General features: G+C 49.8%; 1 protein-coding gene across 1 annotated transcript; it reads right to left on the bottom strand.

The window, feature by feature from the left end:
• Positions 1 to 446: 446 nt before the first annotated feature.
• On the bottom strand, positions 447 to 20438 carry SF3A1 (splicing factor 3a subunit 1). Its single transcript, XM_004283727.4, has 16 exons — positions 20298 to 20438; positions 17443 to 17564; positions 12138 to 12345; positions 10707 to 10964; positions 8558 to 8632; positions 7693 to 7843; positions 7131 to 7324; positions 6032 to 6149; positions 5581 to 5766; positions 4736 to 4857; positions 4389 to 4634; positions 3623 to 3830; positions 2984 to 3138; positions 1871 to 1972; positions 1686 to 1757; positions 447 to 946 (listed from the first exon to the last, which is right to left on the bottom strand). Exons 1-16 carry the CDS (start codon positions 20358 to 20360, stop codon positions 845 to 847), a joined length of 2382 nt encoding a protein of 793 aa, XP_004283775.1. The 5' UTR covers positions 20361 to 20438; the 3' UTR covers positions 447 to 844.
• Positions 20439 to 20448: the final 10 nt, after the last annotated feature.

Raw genomic sequence — 20448 nt, 5'->3', positions numbered from 1 at the left:
AAGAAACAAACAAACAAACAAAAAACCTCATCATATACTTGTGCTCACTCAGGATAAGCAACCTGCCCAAGGTCACTTATCAGATGATGATGAGTGATCCCTGGCCTGCAGGAAACTGCCACCCTCTAGTCTCATCTGCATGCTGCCCACTGACCTAGGAACTACATCCCATCTGTCTGTGTTCTTTTGTGGTCCTGGCATGTGGAAGGCATGTTATATGTATTAGTCTGTTATAGGTACAGGGCTATGCCTTTGGGGGATCCATGTGTTTCAAAAAGGCAATAAAAATATATCGAAGAAAGAGTCATAGAAGACTTGATGGCAGCAAGAATGTAGTTAAAAGCCCAGCATTCCTCAGAGCAGAAGAGGAGCCACAAGGCACTGTGCCATGCTCCTAGGTCTGGGCAGGGCACAGGTGGCCAGGAGACAAGTCTCATGACATTAACTTCACGAGAAGGGTCGGAGAGGTTTATTAGCCCATGGCAAGATACAAAATGATTAATGATAACAACCATATTCTACCAGCCAAGTGTCACTTGGCACTATGATAACATCCTATAGGACATCCCTGGTTTCACTTTCTCTAATGGGCTACCTGAAGAAATGACCCCTCAAATCAAGACCCAAACACAAAGGGATTCCAGGGGCCACTGGGGAGGAGAATGCCTGAGAAAGCCCTCTCTGATCAATGTGGGGAGGGAAACTCTGCAGGACAATTTGGATTTCCAAACTTAGTAAGAGGGAAACAAATGTGCAAGGCAGGGTCTCCTGGGTCTGGGACAGGGGTAGGGGACAGGAGAGGCAAAACGGCAGTAGTTGGGACCTGAGAGCAGGTTTCTCTCTTCTACTTCTTCCTCCCGCCTCTCTCCTTGAGCGCCAGGTGGATGATGGCACCGTTAGCCATGTTATAGTAAGCCAGCGAGTTGGAATCCTTGATGAAAATGCCCTAGAAAACAGATGTAGTGCCTCAGCCCAGGGCAATCTGGCCTTGAACTCAGAGAGCAGCCTCACAAGTCCCAACACTCTGAACTTAGCAAATACAAGGGCTTGAAGGAAGGTGGGGTGGGAAAGGGAGTGGCACAGGGCAGGAATGAAGGTCTCTGCTTCCTCCCAGAATGCTTTGCTTTTCCTTCCTTCCGACCAAGCCATGCTGTCAAGACCCCAAAAATCTGGCCCTGACCAACCCCATGGAATTTTGACTCTCAAATCATAAGACCTTTAGAGATCAACTAGTTCAACAGCCTCACTTTACAGAGGAGGAAACTGAGGTCCAGAATGGGGATTTGTCTAAGTCCAAAAAGGGAGAACACAGCAGTCCTCTGTGACCTGGCAGGCACCAAGGTGAGCTGGACTATCACCTTTGTGTCCAAGCACAAAGCCAGGCTACCTGAGACCACACTGACTGGGATGGTTCTACCACTGGGACAGAAACCTACCAGAGCACTCCGAAGTCTGGTCCCCAGATGTCACTGAGGCATTCAAACCCCATACAAGACTGTGCTGTGACCCCGCCAGAGCCTCACCCTGTCAGACTAACCTGTCCCAGCACCCCCCACCAGCATCATCACTTCCAGGATGGACTCAAATGACCACACCCAGGTGTCTCCCCACTCCTCTGATTCCACAAGGGATTTATTAGCTTCTCGGACAACAGAGGGGGCAAGGACTACAGACACCCAACTCACCTCATACTGCAGCTTCTGTTTCCCTGCCGGCATGCCCGTGGCTTCGTGAATCTTCACCTTGATGACAGAGACCTATGGGACCGAGGAGAGGTCAGTCACCTCTTGCTAAGGTCAGCTGCAGAAAGCTTCCCCCTGACTCTTTGGTTCCCCTGTACCTGATACCACTTGGGGAGAGCAACTCATACCTGGTCTGTGAGTGGGAGGGTGAAGACCAGCACCTGTCCGTTCAGCTTCCATTCCGTCTTATCCTGCATGTTGGGCACCTGGACTTTGATGGACACTGGACCCTGCAAAACAGGAGGTGGCCATTATGCCTGGGGAGGCCTGAGTCAATCAGCAACTACGCTCTCCTATTCCTGGGCCAGTCGAGACAATGTCACCTGTCCATCAGGGCTCCTGGACTCTGGCCTGTTTCACTACTGACACCACTTGTGACACAGAACAAATCACTCCCCCTTTTCAAGAATTGGTTTCCCTTCTTTAGAAAAATCCCTGCCTACTGGTAAGGCTGGAGCTGAAGAAGAGACATGAAAGTGCTCTGCAAGCCTCAAGAAGTACCACAGGAGAAAAGAATATGAATTGCGAGGTCAGAAGACCTGGGTTCCCAACTCAGCTTCCCTGCTAACTAGGTCTCCCTGAGCCTCAACGCCATGTCTGTAAAGCAGTTGATCACAACTGCTGGATGGTGATGTTGTGAGCATTCAACAGACCAAGTACCTGTAAAATGTGTGGCTCTGCCCCAACACTTGAGTAGGTACTCAAGAAATGGAAACTACCATCAAAAAGGAAAAAAGAAAAAAGCTTTGGTCAAATGCACTGGGCGGGGCAGAACGTTTCTGCCTCCTCACTGGAGCTTCCCCAGGCACCAGCAGTGCCAAGATTCCCAGCTCTTATTTCTAGTACCCCCACAGGATCCCCACAACACACCACCTTCTAAGGGCTGGACCTGGAGGCAAAGGCCACAAAGAAATTAAGAATCGCACCCAGGATTCCCTCCAGTGTCCAGAACCCCTTTCACACCTGAGTCCTATTGCCTGTGCAGCTGGGTCTCCCTGCTGGCCTCTGCGACAGCTCACACCAGGGGGACTACTGACAGCTGTCTGTTCTGGCTGCTGACCCCCCCCCATCTAGTGTGTGCTCAGAAGTTTCACGGGCCTCCAATGGCTGGCCCAGGTCCCAGAAGCCAAAACCATGGAAGAATAGGGTGGGCCAGGGAGCGTGTGACTGGAGCAGGACTGGACAACCCCCTCGCCCCATCTAGACACTCCAGGCTGTGGGCAGCACTCTGAGATGCATACCTTGTTTCTGCGTAGAAACTCCTCTTCTGGCATGAGGCTGTCCTCAGTCTTCAGTTTCTTGGAGGCAGGCTCATCTTCCATGGGAGGTGGTGGGTGGACAGGCGGCATAGGGGCTGGAGCTGGGACGGGTGCCACAGGTGGTGCTGGCACGAAAGCTGCAAGAACAGGAATAAGCAGCCACGTGAGTGGGAGGAAGGGCCCAGGACTCAGGGCTGGTGAGAGTGAAAAGGGGATTGCAAAGGTTTCCCATTTCTCCCAGTCAGAGGTGTGAAGGACCACTCCTTGCTGAATCTGGCAGCCAGTAAGTTACCTGGCAGGGGGACCTGGGAGACTGCCCAGATTGGGTAGCAGGAAACTGAAGGAAGGGCAGGACCGATGGATGGAACAGGTGGCAGCCAACAGCAAGCATCATCAGGCCTCTGTGCCTGTCCAGGCTGACCCCTCTGGGTGCACAGACCCCAGCTCTGCCATATCAGCCTATCTCCCCCAGGAACCGTAACCTCCTGGCTCCCAGCTCAGGGATCTCTCACATGGTGAACTCAAGGCTCTCCTTTGGGCTAGACCACCAGCTGGAACAGCTGGCAATACCATCAGCCACTGCTCTGCTCAGGGCTTGGCCTGTAGTCCTGACCCACTGACCTGTCGGCACAATCATGGGTGGTGGGCGGGGTGCCATGATAGGAGGGGCCGAGGGAGGCATGGGCACCACGTTGATCCTGGGCGCATGGATGATCGGTGGCATGGGGGCGATCACCGAACCGGGAGGCAGTCGGACCACTGATGCCATCGGGGGCCGGGGCATGACGGGTACTGCAGACACAACTGTGGTACGGACGGGAGGTGGCATCTGTGGGGGTGAAGACCCACAGGTCACAGGATGCCAAGGCTGCACTCTAAGGGCACACACAGCTGGCAACTCGCCACCTGCAGCTTTGAGGATGGGGCTGGATAGCTTCGACTCAGCCCCCTGGGGCTGTGAGTGCAGCCTCACACTGGGCCCTGACAGGAACTATGCTGAGAGAGGCCCAGGGCAACCCTCTTTCCACTTGGGACTCAACCAGCTGCTCTTGGCAAACACTGAGAGAGCCACTGAAGACACTGACCTCCATTTAGCCCCCTGGAGTCAGGCCAGCAGTCCTCCAAGACCCATTAAGCCCTCCAGCCCATCCCTGACCCAAGCCTACTTCTCACATTTGCCACTCGCCTCCCTCCCTGTTCCAAGCCTCCCACACAGATAGAAGATCAGGCTGGAGGTTCCCACTCCTAACTAAAGGGTTCTTTTTCTCTCGACTTGACCCACTCAGTGCTTGGGCCCACTGTGAGATAGCTGCCCTTCTCAGCCTGCAATGTCTAACCCCAAGAACCCAGCTCTGAAAGACCAGTCACAGGGTGGCTGCTGGCTAACCGCAGGTGGCCGGGGCACCGAGGTAATGGGTGGGGCTGAGCTGGGGATGTTGGTGGCTGAAGACGGAGGTGGTGGCTGCTGGGGGATTTCATTGGGCTTGCTGGGGCCAATCTTCTCTTTGGTATCATCTTCTGGCACCAAGCCCTTAGCCTTGTGGATGGCCTCGATCTGCTCCTGGAGGGTGATATTGGCCTGGGCAGCCTGCTGGGTCCGGGCCATGCTGCCGGAATGGCCATCCCAGGTCACCTGCATGGGAAAGCAAAGCCACAGCTTGTCAGGGCTCCTGGAACTGAGCCCAAGTGTGAGTCTGACGGCGGGGAAGGCACTAAGAGTCATCCGAGCTGCACCTTTTCCTCTGGCTTCTGGATCTCCTCCTCGCCAATCTTCTTACCAATGGCCGTTTCCTCTACACCAAAGATGTCGGTACGCCGCTCAGCCAGCTGTTTCAAGCTGCTCTCAATATCCAGACCTGGATATAGTCACAGAACGGAGGCAGGGGACAGAAAGGGAAACTAAACCAGATGCCCTTCTGACAACACAGCAGCTCTACTGGTGCAGGGTGGAGGCTGTTCTCATGGGACAAGGCTATCTGTGGGTCCCAATGCAGCACGCCTGTCCTCTGAGCCTAGGGAAGGCTGCCCAATGAGCACTAAGCCTGTAAACCAGGGCTTGTCCAACCCCTTGACTTACAAAAGGCAACTGAGAAGACAGGGTCACATGAGTGGCATGGCAAGTAGCAGAGTCAGGAATAAAAGCCTGGTCTCCTGCCTCCGGGACAGTTTCCTCCCTCCGTATCATGCTGCTTCTCACACACAGTCAAGGCACCGTGTCTCATTTCAAGGTGCTCAGTGTACTCCAGCCATCAGAGCCTTCATTCTAAGACAGCCCTGAGAGTGAGCACCTCTCCCAGCTGTAGTGAGATCTTGCACTAGGATGTCAATGGACACATGCTATCCACATCAGGTGCCTGCCTTTGGAAGAATCCCTATGAAGAGTTCTTCTAGAAAACAGGAAGTTATTTTGTAGTGTCATAAGCTACATCTATCCTCAAAAGCTTTTATTGACCTCAGTTGTTACCTTCTATGTTTGATTAAAGCATAAAGTTGATCAGAGATTCCCCATGGGCCAAAGTGAGATGGGGCTGAGTCAAAGAAGGGGTGTGGACAGAGTGGGGGATGCCCCCCAACCTCACCTGGTGCGTACACCTCATCATCACTCTGCTTCTCACGAATGGAGCGATCTCGCTGCTCCAGCCAACGGGGGTCAAGAAGCCCAATGCGCATGTGTTCCTGCATTTTGCTGGCAGGGATCTTCTCCCCAGTTATGGGGGACACGAGATATTCATCTGGAGCAGGGGCTGGAGGCAGGGGCTTGGAAGCTAAAAAGCAAAAGAGATCCTTGAGTGAGAATACTGGGTGGCAGCCCAGGTTAAAAGGGTGCTATTTCATTCGTGCAATATCCATTCAGTGCCACGCTGCACCTGGCACTATGCATTGCACCAGAGCACCAGAGATGACGAAGTCCCATTCCCCATTGTGAGGCCTATGACAGAGAAGCTATCAATGCCTTTATGACAAGCCACCTCGAGCCCTCCTAAAAATGGACAGGTCTGAGGAACATGAGGGCAGAAGAGCAGAACCAACCTTTTGGGTCATAGTCCTTCCGGACAATGACCTGGTCTGGAGTTGGGGGCAGAGGCGGTGGCATGGGTGTCTCTGGAGGTGGGGGCACTTTCTGCCCTTCTTCTTCATCATCTGAACCCTGAAAAGCAAAGTAGTGGCAGGACTCAGAGAGGGGCTGAGAAGACACCTCCCTGCAGCTGAGCCCTGGTGGCTCTCAGGGTGGCAAAGAGCCTAGGCCCCTGCCAGTCAGCATCCATGTGCTAAGCCTCCCAGGGCAGCCGAGGCCAGCCGGCAGCTGGCCAAGCTGCTTCCTCACAGCATGAATGGGAGTGCTGGGGGCCGTGGTGCTAACACTCTGCCCAGGCATTTCCAGCAGCTGACACCAGGCAGTCACAGGAGGCCAAGGGCACTTAACGTGCTGGAGAGGGGTGCGGGGAACAAGTCAGCGTTCAATGGTAGCTGCTCAAGAAGCAATGCTGGGAGGGAGAGAAAAAGTCAATTCCCAGACACATGCATCTTTATTCTCAGGCTGCACACAAATTCTTTCCGAGAGGAGGAAAGCAGTTTGGCTCTGCAGACTCTATGCCTGTTTGGAGGGCCTGCCTCGATGGGGGTAGACAAGGCCAAAAGCCACTTAAGCAAAGCTCTGGAGGACTTCCCTGGCGGTCCAGTGGTTAGGACTCCGTGCTTCCACTGCAGGGGGCATGGGTTCAATCCTTGGTCGGGGAACTAGGATCCCACGAGCCACATGGTGTGCGCCCCAACCCAGAAAAAAAGAAAAGCTCTGGAAACTGCTGATCATTTGGGCCTCAGCGCAAAAGCGTCAAAGTACATGGTATAGAGGTTTCCCTAACTGAGAGCCAGCCTGGGGTCGGCAGTGAGCAAGGCCCCTGGGCAAAGGAGGAAGGTCACAGAACACGGCCAGCACAGCTTTCAGATCCTTGCCTATGAATGAATCTTTGTTGCCTGAGCTGGAAAGAGGCTCTGTGCTGCCTGGGCTTGGGCAGCTACTCAGCCAGGACTCCTTCTTCAGGAACCCACACTCCCTTTCAAGATTCACAAGGGAGCTGGACTTCTCCGGAGGAGAGCACCCCCATCTCCCTGGGCTCCAGGAGCATACCTCATCCATGTCTTGCACTTGGGTGTCCTGGTCCAGCTGGGACGGAGGCTCCTCCGCCTTCTCCTGTTTCTCGTCCTCCTCATCAGACTCGACCTCCATCTCAACCTCCTCACTCTCCCCAAACTTCTCGTAGCGCTCCTGAATGAGGATTCGGGCCCCCAGCTCCTCTGGGGTGGTGGGGGGAGGGAAGTTCCCTGGCAAAGGGTGAGCCAGAGTCAAAGGCAGGGTTCACACAGACGCTCCTTATCAAAGGCCCATCTATCTGCTCTCTCTACACTGTTAGCTCTCTGAGGGCTGGGACTGTCTGATTTCTCTCCTATCTCCAGAGGCCCACCCGTTGGGCCATTATTGTCAGGCATGATAATATTTGTTCAATTGGGTTTAACTGGGGCAATGGGGTAGAAGTGAAGTCTTCCAGAAGCAGAAAAGAAACAGATACCCATAGAACCCTCTGAGGGATTCTGCTGCTCCCTGGGGACAGCTGGAAGAGATCTCCCAGGATGGCTCCAAGCTCCTGGCTCCCCTAACTGGAGTCACAGACCTACCTTCCTCATAGACCTACCTTGCTCATTGGGTTGGAAGTCCACTGTTTCCACCACCACAAAATCATGCCAGTCAATCTGAGCATAGGCCACCCGTTCCTTTTCCTTCTCCTCCTCTTCCTTCTTCCTCTCACGCTCCTGAAACTTGGCCCACTCCACTCGGTAACATACCTGAAGGGATGGGAAACAGCGTGGTGCTGAGCTGAATCAGGGTCTGCTCCTGAGGAGGCTATCATCTCCAAGGCCTTCACCAAAGCCAACGTCTCCTTCAGTACAGGAAGCTGATCTGCCCATAAAGGGGAACTTCCTGGGGCAGACTATGGTATTTGTATCTGGTTTCAGCCAGGCCCAGAGTTTGGACAGGATGAAAATATGAAATACCACAGAGACCTTCTGTCTGGGGCCCACAGAGACCTTCTGTCTGGGTAGCTGTTTGTTATAACCTCAAAGTTTTCTGCTTGAGTTGGCGAGTGGCTAGCAAACTCCCTCCCAGAAGTTTGCATGACAACCAAGTGCCCACAAAAGCAGCAGCAGTCTGAAAGCCTGCAAAACAGAAGTCACCCAGAACAGCCAGCACCAATATGCCCTCTCTCTTCGACTCTGAAAACCTGGGACTTCAAAAGGCAGTTGTCACCAGAGAACTCGTTCAAAAGCTGGCTTCTAGCAACAGAAGAAAAGAAGAGACTGAAGTAGACAGTAGAGCAGAAAGTTGGAGAGCAGAGAATCCAGGTTTCTTGGTCTTTGTAGACTCAAGGCCTTTCCTCCCACGACTGTGCCTGGACCATAACAAGGTACTGGTTCGGAGACTACTTCCAAACACACAACAGAACCTACACAATGTAACGTTAGTGCCGTCAGTAACTGGTTATAAGAAATTTAGTTTACCTGGTCCAAAACTTCCCGGGGGTTCTCTGCCTCTTTCTTGAGTTTGGTAAATAAGCCTTTGGGTGGAATCAAGATCTGAAACACGTAAGATTTAAAGCAACTATCAGTGCAGCACAACACGGGACAAAGAAGTGGCCTTCCTGGGCCTGTGGAAAGGCACAGGAGAAAGGAAAGCATGGGATGCTGGGATCCAATCTCAGCTCCACTTGCCTGTGCAACTTTGGGCAAGTTACTCAACCTCTGTAACTTGGTTTTCTTCTACAAAATGGTGACACTGACACTTAAAGTTGGCATCATCAACTTAAAAGGTTGCCAAGGGTAGCAGGAAAGTATGCAAAACCACCACCAGATGGCTGAGCATACAGTCAGCATGTGATGACTGCTCTCAGGGGGCGGATCTGCCCTTTACCCTTCTGCACATGCCAACAGGCCCCCTGATGACTTTATTGAAGACTACAGCCCACAGGCTCCACCTCCCTAGACTTCTATCCCCTGCTTTCTGTTTACCATTTTCTCCATAGTATTTATCACCATCCGACATGCACTTACGTTGCACTTGCTTATTGCCCCTTCACTAGACCAGTCTCCACAAAGACGGGGGTTTCCCTGTCTTCGGCTCACTGCTACCTATCCAGCACCTAGAACAGTGTCTGACACTCAAAGCATATTTGCTGAGAACAAATGCTGGCTTTGTTTAAAACAGTCAGTCTTTCCAACTGCCCCAAGCGTATCCACTCTCACTGGAAAAGCAGCTCAGCCCCTCTCCATCCTCTCTGTCCTAATTCCTCAGGAATTGATCTGCTCCTAGAGTTCCCAGGCCTAGAGACACACCGGTGCCCTCAGATTAGAGCAATGAATGTCAATACCCAAATTCTGAGGGAGAAGGAATAAGAAAGTTAACAGAATAAAAAGGAATCTGCGGACCTTTAACTCTGGAAGCAGTCCACTGAGAGAAATTAACCCAGGGCTCACTTAAAATTGACACTGTGTAGTTACAATAACCCTTGGGTCTTATGACTTGAATGATTATTTCAGCTACTCTCCTAGCTTCTGGACTTCCTAAACACAAACATTTTTGTCATTCTTTCTAGTTATATACTTAACGTGAATGAAGTTAGAGAAAGTCATTACATAACCTTTCAAGTCAGATCTTTAACATATTGTTTCTAGATATCAAAAACAGATGTGCAAACCATGCCACTAAAAAGGAAAGACAACCTCCATTATGTGTGTAGCAAGAAAAATGTTCCACAGGCATATCTATACCAGTGTACTTTTTAATAAATTAGCGATCTGATTATTTTAAATACCAGTATTGACTTGTCTGTATTCTTGATTGCAACAACGCAGCATGGTAATTAAGATCTTAGGGTCTGGAATAAAAATGTCAGCACTCAAGTCTCTGCTCTGCAACCCCCTAGCTGTGCAACCCTGGTCAAGTTAACTTCTCTGTACCTCAGTTTCCTCTTCTGTAAAATAAACATAATAATAGTGGCTACCTTATAGGTTATTAGGAATTAAATGAGAAGATACTACATAATATAAGTACTCAATACTGGCTACACTTATTTATTTTAAATTGATTCCCAATGCCTATTTAAATGATACTTCTAATTCAAGGTACTTTTTAGGGTGGAAAACAACAGAGGTTTCAGAGTCAAATGTTGGTTAAATCTCTGCAGCTACTTACTAGCTGAGAGACCACAAGTAAGTACTTCACCTCTCTGAGCTTTCTGAAATAGGAAGGAAAACACTTACCTTATGGATTCTTGTGAGGATAAAATTAGGTAATAATAGGAGGCAACTATTAAGAGCTTGCTTCTTCTCAAGCCCTACTGAGGCAACTGAAATTTAATTTAAATGTACATAAAAGCAACTAGCATCACTTGGCCTTATCACGCAGCAGGCACTCACCTAATGAGTTATCAATCACGCGTTTCCTTTCTCTTTAGAAACAGCAGTCTACGTTGCATTTACTAGGAAAACTGAATAGAAATCAAGATTTTATACTGAACTGGGATATTTAACATCTGCTTGGGGGCCCCACACAGGAGCGGGGTCCTTGCAGACAGTGAGTGGATAGAGTGCTGATGGTAAGATGCCTTCCTTCCCTGGGCCCAGCACCCCGGAGCCCGCCCTGCCCAGGCACCTTGGTATACTGTTCCACCAGCTTCGTGAAGTAGTTGAAAAGGCTGTGTTGCGGGCGAAGGAAATCAAATTGGTAGTTGCGCTGCTCTTTCTGCATCAGCTGGGTCAGAAACTGGCGCCCATTCCTGGCCACAAACTGAGCCGTCAGCTTCACCACGTCCAGGTCGAAGGCTGAGATAGAGGGGGGGTCTGCAATGAACTCGAACTCGGGAGGGGGCTCTTTGGGCACGATGGTCTCTTGGATCACTTGGGCTTGAACCTAAGATGCAAAGGGAATGTGAGGCAAGAGGCACAGGGGTGGTGGGACTCCAGAGAGGTGGCGGGGACGCACCCCCGGCAGACGGCACAGACCTCTATACTTCTGCTGATCACGAACACGCCATTGGCACGTGGTGTGAGAGAATCCTAACTCACAAGGGCACCGATTTCTTGGCCAACTGTAGCCTCGACTCGCTAAATGGCTTTCTGAATGAGAACCGAGTCCCTCTGTATCGCTGCTGCTGCCCTGAAACTGAGCACCAAAACTGGGTGGCAGAAGATCTAACAGCAACACAGCTTATGAAACCCCGCCCAAGGGAGAGAGAGGATGTGGTAAGCTCTACATGTGTGCAGAAGACCCCACTGGCCAGAAGACTTCCACGTTTGTTACTTCATCTGGCCACTACAGGAACCACGAGGTGGACAGAACAAGTACTGTGAATTCTTTTTATAGATGAGGAAACTGAGGTCACCTGAGGCCCTAGGAGTAGTAAATTGCAACACAAGGTCTCAGAACCTATTCCAACTTTACTTCCCACTGTAAAACAAGGGGCAACCTTTGCCACCATGGCTCAGGAGTGAAGCAAAGAGAAAGGACTAGTCCAAGTCTACACAGGAGGCAAAATGTGTGGGCCCCTCCTGTCCTCACTGACAGCCCTAATCGTCCCTAGTGCTAAGGGGGTATTAGGGCAGGCCAGAAAGAGGGGCCCTGGGAAGGTGAGACAGTAGAGAGGGATGCCCAAGAAGGGGTCCACAAGCCACACTGCAGCACTGCCCTCACGCCACGGTCAAGGAAAAGAGTAGGAACTGAGAGCATGGACTTTAGGGTCCTGACTCTGCAGCCTTGGGTAAACTGTGCTTCCCTAAGCCTCAGATTCCTCATCTGAAAAATGGTCACTTTACTGGCCTCCTCATGTAGCCGCTGTGAGGCACCAATGAGACAAGGCTCCCAAAGCACTGAGCACAGAGCGTGAAGGGCAGCATTCAGCAAATGCCAACTGTCAGCAACACTTTGCTGTGTGAGTCTCAGCATCTGCCTCTGTAAGATGGGGATAAAGACCTCAAGTTTCTCTCTGGGTGGCAGTGAGGTCTGGACAGCAGAGTTCATTATCTTCCCCTCCCTGTCCCAGCCTCCCTTAGCCCTGGGGAAGCGAAGGGAGGGGCTGGCTCCAACCTTCTGGGGCAGCTGCTGCTGGGTGGCTTGCTGCTGCTGCTGCATGACCTTGGGGATGGCAGCCGAGGGCTCCTGGGCTTTCCCCTCCTTGAACTCGCTGACCTTGTGGCGGTAGTAGGCATGGTAAGGGTCATTGGGGTTCAGGAAGTTGAACTTGGGGTTGTTGATCTCGTTCTGTCGTATCCTAGCTTCAAATTCAGGTCCGTTTCTAGAAAAAGGAAAAAAGAGAAGCACTAATACCACAACCCTTGCAGCTGCTCAGACCAGAACACTGCCCATGCAAGCCCCATTCTTGCCACCACCCATCACTCAAACTAGCCCATCCATCAACACAGCAGAGGTCCTCTTCGAGACTCCTGGCATCAGCGGCCAGTGCCCCCTGCCTCCTTCGGCCTGCGCAGGCCTCCTCTACCACAGGGTCTCCAGACCTCCATCATTCCTGCAGCTCCTCTGCCAGTCTTGCCATTTCCAAAACCATCTGGACTATTTGTTTTTTCTTTTAATAAAATTTATTTACTTTAAAAAATGTACCTGGAGAAAAAAAAAAATGTACCTGGGCTTCCCTGGTGGCGCAGTGGTTGAGAGTCCGCCCGCTAATGCAGGGGACATGGGTTCGTGCCCCAGTCCGGGAGGATCCCACATGCTGTGGAGCGGCTAGGACCGTGAGCCATGGCCACTGAGCCTGCGCGTCTGGAGCCTGTGCTCCGCAATGGGAGAGGCCGCAGCAGTGAGAGGCCCGCGTACAGCAAAAAAAAAAAAAAAAAAAAAAAAAAAAAGTACCTAAGAAGGCACGGGAATTCCCTGGGGTCCAGTGGTTAGGACTCCGTGCTCTCACTGCTGAGGGCCTGGGTTCAATCCCTGGTTGGGGAACTAAAATCCCACAAGCCATGGCACAGCTGAGGCGGGGTGGGAAGGCATGTATTACTACTTCAGATAAAAATCATTATGGCTGGGCTTCCCTGGTGGCGCAGTGGTTGAGAGTCCGCCTGCCAAAGCAGGGGACAGGGGTTCTTGCCCCGGTCCGGGAAGATCCCACATGCCGCAGAGCGGCTGGGCCCGTGAGCCATGGCTGTTGAGCCTGCGCGTCCGGAGCCTGTGCTCTGCAATGGGAGAGGCCACAGCAGTGAGAGGCCCGCGTACCGCAAAAAAAAAAAAAAAAAAAATCATTATGGCTTTACTAACAAAAGGCAGTCATAAAATTCAATACAATGAAAACAAAGTAACATGGTTAAAGTTTACCTGAAGTTTGCTGAGACTGAGGCCAGTTCTCTTAGTTAAAAATGGGATGACTGAGTGCTGGGGAGGTATTAAAAGATATGCTAGCACCAAACTGAGACTTTGTCCTTTGGGTAACAAGAAAAAAAAATATGAAAATTTAATGGGATTTAATGCCTTGTCCAAATATTGGCTAAAATCACCTCATTTACTACTGGGTGAGGCTCATATAGGAAACACTGTTCTCCAAGGACCACATCTGTGCTGCTGCGTAAGGTGCATTCAGATGACAGGGGAGTGGTGAGAACGGCAGGGAGGTCCCCATCTCTCTCTGTAACTGGAATAGTTTCCCACATACACCCTATGTCCCCAATTCGTATGCATTTTTAAAAAAATTAATTTATTTTTTATTTTTGGTTGCATTGGGTCTTCGTTGCTACACACGGGCTTTCTCTAGTTGTGGCGAGTGGGGGCTACTCTTCATCGTGGCTCGCGGGTTTCTCATTGCAGTGGCTTCTCATGTTGCGGAGCACGGGCTCTAGGAGCACGGGCTTCAGTAGCTGTGGGTTGCGGGCTCCAGAGCGCAGGCTCAGTAGTTGTGGCGCACGGGCTTAGTTGCTCCGCGGCATGTGGAATCTTCCCAGACCAGGGCACAAACCCGTGTCCCCTGCATTGGCAGGCAGATTCTTAACCACTGCGCCACCAGGGAAGTCCCCCAATTTGTATGCCTTTAAACACTCAGAATGAAAAATGTCTCTCTCATGATGTGTAGGAAACGCTTATTTTTTTTTAAAGAATCCCAACAGTAATATTTCAAGGTGTCACACATCCACAACATCTGTGGAAATGCACTAACCTTAAAGACACAAGATGTGGACACATTCAAGTTTTGGGTTCACTACTGACTCACCAAGTTACCAAACTTCTCTTTGACTCAATCTCCCATGTGTAAAATATGGCAAAAACCACCTTCTCTCTCTACTTTGAAATTCAGAGAAAATCGAATTAGTTAATGAGATGCCAAAGTCTTTTTGAATCATACAGTGGCCTGCAAATGCCACGGACTGTTACTCCTATGAAGGCTAGAAGGGGCTGTCCTATAAAGATGAGAGATGATCTGGGGGACTTCCATCACTCCTTTGACCAGAGCCCTGCACTCAGAGGTGCCCCAAATACACCAAGGGACAGCTCCAGAGGCTGGTGGCACCTGGGTCACTCCACTTTCATACCCTGGCCCTGTCAGTTGAAGACAGGGCAGGAGACAGGGTGCAGGTGACGCTGTGCCCCAGTTTAGCCACCATGGCAGTGGTCATCAGCACCCTGGCTAGCTCCTCCGCAAGTTCTGGTCACACTCTGCAGCGTGACTAACACCATGAGGTCTGGATGTGACAATGCATTAGTCCAGCTGAAACCCCATGCCTGAGGAAGAAGCATTCTTCCACCCCCTTAAATAATGCAAGCCACACAAGGACGAGGGTAAATGTGCATTTAAATATGGCTAAACTAGGCCACCATACAAAGGGCTGCTAGAAAAGGGGGCTCTGGTTGTCTCCTCTACCACCGCCTCCTAAGCCATAACCTCACATCTGGGAACAATCTGAAATATAATACGAGAACGCAGGCATGTTCATTCCAAGCTACTCTGTTGCTTTAAATTAACTTAATGTTAATTTTAGAATTATATTCTCTAACACAAGGAATAGATTTCAGCAGAAAAAGACATGATTCTGACTCAACCTAGCTGGTGGGACTTTTTAAGAGTAATTTCCCTTAGTTTCTTGAGAGTAAAATACAGGGAAGAGAAGACCAAACCTAGAGAGAAAAAACTCCTTTTGGAAAACCACACTGGGTTGGTGATTTTTTACTCTATGCTCAATCAATCAATATATGTGAACCCAACAGAAGTAAAGCAGAGGGTCCTGCATGTCTGCTTTTAACCCAGAGTGAGATGCTGCTCTGTCCCTTCACGGCAACGTAAACAAAAGCAAGTCCACAGATTTCAGAAATGCCTATAAGGCAATCATCATAGTCAAAAATAGATCTAGAGATGTGGACATATAGATTTATTATTAAGGGAAGTTGGAGATATTCTTATTTTTGGGGCTGGCACAAAATTATTGGAAAGCTACTTGGCAAAATAAGAAATATTTAAAAATGCTCTTTTAGCCAGTAATGTGCCACACAGAATTTTCTTCTAGGAAAACAATCTAAAAGGGAAAGAAAATGCTCAGAGACTTCCCCATAGCTTCATTTGCCAAACTGAAATGTTGGAAACAACTTCAAAGGAAAATACAGAGGAGTCAGCCAAGTCAAGGAAGGCCCATCACCTTAACATGGTGCATCCTTTCCAGAGAGGACCACGCAGCACCAGGAGACCATGGAGCAACACAGGAAAATGCTCACAACACAGTGCAAATGGAAAAAGCAGGATATGAAAGTATCTCTACTAGTATTACAAGAATCTAAAAAAGGATGCCAAGGGCCAGAAGGAAACAGGAAAAAGTGAAAACAGCTAGTAGAAGCTATTCTGGTCGTGAGACTGTGGTGATTCTTCCTCTTACACTCTTTTCCTATTTATTGTTTTAAATAGGAAAACATATCAGGAGGTGGACTTCCCTGGTGGCGCAGTGGTTAAGAATCTGCCCGCCAATGCAGGGGACACAGGTTTGAGCCCCAGTCTGGGAAGATTCCACATATTGCGGAGCACCTAAGCCCACACACCACAAATACTGAGCCTGTGCTCTAGAGTCCTCGAGCCACAACTACTGAGCCCATGTGCCACAACTGCTGAAGCCCACATGCCTAGAGCCCGTGCTCTGCCACAAGAGAAGCCACCACAATGAGAAGCCCGTGCACCGCAACAAAGAGTAGCCCCTGCTCGCCGCAACTAGAGAAAGCCTGCACGCAGCAACGAAGACCCAATGCAGCCAAAACTAAATTAAAAAAAAAAAAAATCAGGGGACAAGGGGAAGAATAAGCGTTGCTATGAAATATTAAACTTATAAACACAACACCTGCTGCCCTAAATCTGACATGGCCTAATAATGTTCAATCAAGCACAGAGCTGTTTTAACCCAATATCCAGGTTGGTCAAAGCTGTTGAAATGTGAAAGGTTCACCCGCATGTAGTCTGACACAGTGAAAGACATCAACCAGAGTAACCTCTTTCTATGTTTCATTTTAAAAAGAGGTTGAGAAAGGAAGGACCCATCTGTTAAATGATGTATCGTGATGGGGATGCTGCCTCAGGGTCAAGGTGTGGCTCCCTGGAGAGCATATGCCCTGACTGAGGGCAGCAGTCTGCTCAAGGCCAGCTACTGCTTCCACGCAAGGAGCCGTCCAATTCATCAAGAGAAGCCAGAAATCCAGATTTACTGTGCAATCTCATTTTTAAACAGTGACAACCAATTCAAAAGTTAAAAAATTATATATTGTTGAGAATGAACAAAAAGATCTGTAGGCTGGATGCGGCCTGCTGGCTGCCAAAGGAATACTTGAAATGCCCTAAACTAGGGGATGGTTGACCTTTGGAGTCAAGTGGCCATCAAGAAGATTCCATCTGAGGAAGTGTAATGGGGAGGAACAAGAGTAAATCAAGCGGATTTTCATGCCATCTGAGGTAACAGCTACATGATGTACCCGAACTGCACTCAGTCCCCTCACCCCTGCCTCACAACAATTCTAGGTGTTATTTTATTCTGTTTTGCAGATGGGTCAAAGGAAATGCAGTCCTTGCACAATGAGAATCATCAACTCCCTTTTGTCTTCCTAAGGCCTGCAGCTCAGATACAGACACACATTATCCATGACAAAGCAGCGTTCCAGGTATTTCCTCAGGCTCGGTTTGGAAGCACAGGTTCTTGGTGACTCTGGAGCTGGGTGTGCCTTGTACTCTGCCACCACCATACCATGTTAGCGATGCCAGTCCTGCCCACTGCCTACCTCACACCATGCTGTGGTTTTAGATAAGCTGACAGGCCTAAGCCAACAATACCACTCTAAAAACCCAAGTGTTACCCTTGTGCAAATTCAGGAGCTCTTGATGCTAAAATCTACCCGTGACCCACACGAGCAGGAGTAGCTATGTTACCTGGCCACGAAGCTGGCAGTCTTGTCAACGATATTCCTGACCTCTGGAGGAGGGTAAATAATACCCACCACTGGCTTGGAAGGGGTAGAATCCTCCTTTGAAGATGCTTCCTCTTCTGTGGGCTGTGAAAACAGGAAAAGGAAGGTCTTAAAGTTCCTGGCTTGGTGCCAGATGCCCACCATTAAACTCCTCTAGGATATTATTGAGAATACAGGCTCTCCCGCCCAATTCATCGAGACTTTCCTTGAGTCAGGAACCTCTGCTCCAGAAGAGCCACTCTCTCAACTGCTCTGTGCTTGCATGGGACTTCCCCAGGGAACCAATGAAAAGAGCAGCCTCTCTGGCTCCCCTCCAGCTAGAGCATCTCTGTGACACTGGGAATCTGCATTTTTACCAAGTGTCCATGTGATTCAGATGGAGGGGGGAAATCTAACCACGTTCTGAGAAACCACATTCCCGAATCCAGAAGGCCATGCCTGTATCCCCACCCTTGGATGTGCCTGATACGGGATATGTAAGAATTGTCTGCTGAATAAAGAAATGGGAAACTCCTTGCTGGCCACTTCTTCTGCCTTGAATGCCCTTTCCCTCTGCATCCATTCCGTAGTCTAAACCATCACTTAATGTTCAAATGTTTCGTGAAACTCCACTGGAATACTCAACATTAACTGCCCCATAAATTCCAATATTCTTTCCTCACCAGCTTCTTCCCCTTAGTAAACAAAGGTTCAAGTCTCTCATTTTGGAGAAACAAAGTTTCTCCTCTGTCCTCATGCTCCTTTCTGCTACTGCCTTCTCCCCGCCTTCCTCTGGTAGCTAAACAGCCTGAGTTCTCTCAGCCTTGCCGTTCCCACTTGCTCAGCTCCCATTTGATCCCCCTTCATTTCAAGTGCTCATGCCAAAGTCAAAAATGACGGCCTACAGCCAGCTACATCAGTTATCTGGCCGTGTGACCAGTGACCGCTCCTTCACAAAACTCTCAACTCCCAGGTCCCGTTCTCACCTGTATTTCCTTCTTGCTCACCATTCCATCCAAGTTTCTCTCCTGGCTCCTGTTTCACCTCCTGCCCTATAGTGTTAGGGGGTCCCCAAAATTCTGTTCTTGGTTCTCTTCACACTATACACACTGTCCTCAGTCAGGCACTTACAAAACGTCCTCCACTTCCCCTAGCACCTATAGGCTGAACCATTCTACCCCCGTCAACGTCCCACATCACTCTTATGTGCCACAAAGCTTTAGATCCAGCAGTTCTGGGCACTTTCATCTCTAACCGCTTTCCTCATGAATGGCCAACCATGCCTCCAGTCATCCCGGGCAGAAACGTGGGTCTCTTCTCCCTTCCTCAGCCTACACATTCAACGATAAGAACATTTATCAAACATAAGAGTAGGTTCCATATACTTTCCTAAGCACTTTAAGCACATTAAATCTATAACCCTTACAGAGCTCTAAGAGATTAAGTACTCTTATTATTATATTATTGTCTTGTCATTTTACAGATGGACAAACTGAGGAATGGAGACCGTAACTGGCCCAATGGCAGAACCAGGATTCGAATGCATCACTTTGGAGGGAGAGCCTGCACCACAGCCCTTTTGTGATCTGAGCTTGCCCATCCCCTCTGTCCCATGCCCCAGCCACAATCTAGGCCAGGCTCTCAACATCTTTTGAATAACATGACTAACCTGTCCTCCTAGCAATTCTCCCCATCACTGTTTACCTGAATTTCTGAAACACAAATATGTCACTATCCGGCTTACATCCCTTCCTTTTCTCCCAATAGCCTGCTACGAAAACTTCAAATCCCCAGAAATACACCTCTTAACCACCACTTTCCCAACCCTATGCTTTAACCTTCTTTACTCTTGACAAGAGGCACCATCTGATTCCCACCTTGGTATCTTGGCACTTATCTGGTATTACCTTGGTTATTTTTCCCCAAGATACTGGGAAAATGCCAGGGATACATAGGTATTTGCAGTGGTCAGCATACAGGATGTGCTCAATAAAGTTTTTCTAAATGAATAAAGAATGGTATTTCCCTTCCCAATCACCTATCTGGTGAACTACTGATTCATTCTTCTAAACGCAATTTACCTTTCACGCCGGTGGGCTTCACCTACCTTAATCTCCCCTATATCCCACCAAAGCAATGTTGATTAGAATTCCTGTCTCCTTTGTACTTGATACTTATATCACACTGCAATTACTGACCCACGTCTTTCCTCCTTAGCTGACTGAGATCTTTTGAAGGGCTGGCTGAAACTGTATCATTTATGGTAACCGAGGCAATAAACATTTATTGAGTTTTCACTTATATCTGTCTCCCCACTAGTGTGTGAGCTCCCTAAATAAAGCAGGAACTGCGCTTCATTCATTCCGTCAGAGCCTGGCACAGTGTCTGGCTTAGAGTAAGCACTACACAGATGCTGAGAATTAACGTTCCAAGATGCACCGTGCAGGCTGGGAAATTAGGGACTCCTGGGCAAAGACTGGGGGCCGGTGGGCCCAATTAACACAGAAGACCGGTGGATGCGCTGGATCAGTGCTTCTCAAATATTAATGAATCACCCTGGGAGCCTGTTAAAATGCAGATTCTGATTTAAAAGGTCTAGGGTGGAAACTCAGAATTTCTAATAAACTCCCAGGTGATGCTAGCCGGTCCGCGGACCACACTTTGAGAACTCCTGTTCTAACAGGCTTGCTTCGCTACCAGAAGGTAGGCGGGAAGCGCGCTGCCTCCTGGGACCTGGAGTCCCTCCAAGCCCTCGCAAATCGCCGTTTCTTCCTGCACGAGTAAAGAGGGCCCGCTCCCGAGGGGAGGGCCCAGGTCGAGGTGCGGGGGTCGTGGTACCTGTTTGGGCTCGGTGGCCGCGGGCGGCGGCGGGGGCACCGCCTGCACGGGTCCGGCCGGCATGACTGCGATGCTCAGGGCTGCCAGTCCGCCTCTGTATAGGTGAACGGTGTGGCGTCAAAGCGGCTTCCCCGCTCCAACAGTACAACAA

The sequence above is a fragment of the Orcinus orca genome, chromosome 15, assembly GCF_937001465.1.
Source record: "Orcinus orca chromosome 15, mOrcOrc1.1, whole genome shotgun sequence".
Taxonomy (NCBI): Eukaryota; Metazoa; Chordata; class Mammalia; order Artiodactyla; family Delphinidae; genus Orcinus; species Orcinus orca.
The sequence above is the reverse complement of the archived record's forward strand: the minus strand, read 5'-3'. Positions and strand labels throughout refer to the sequence as shown.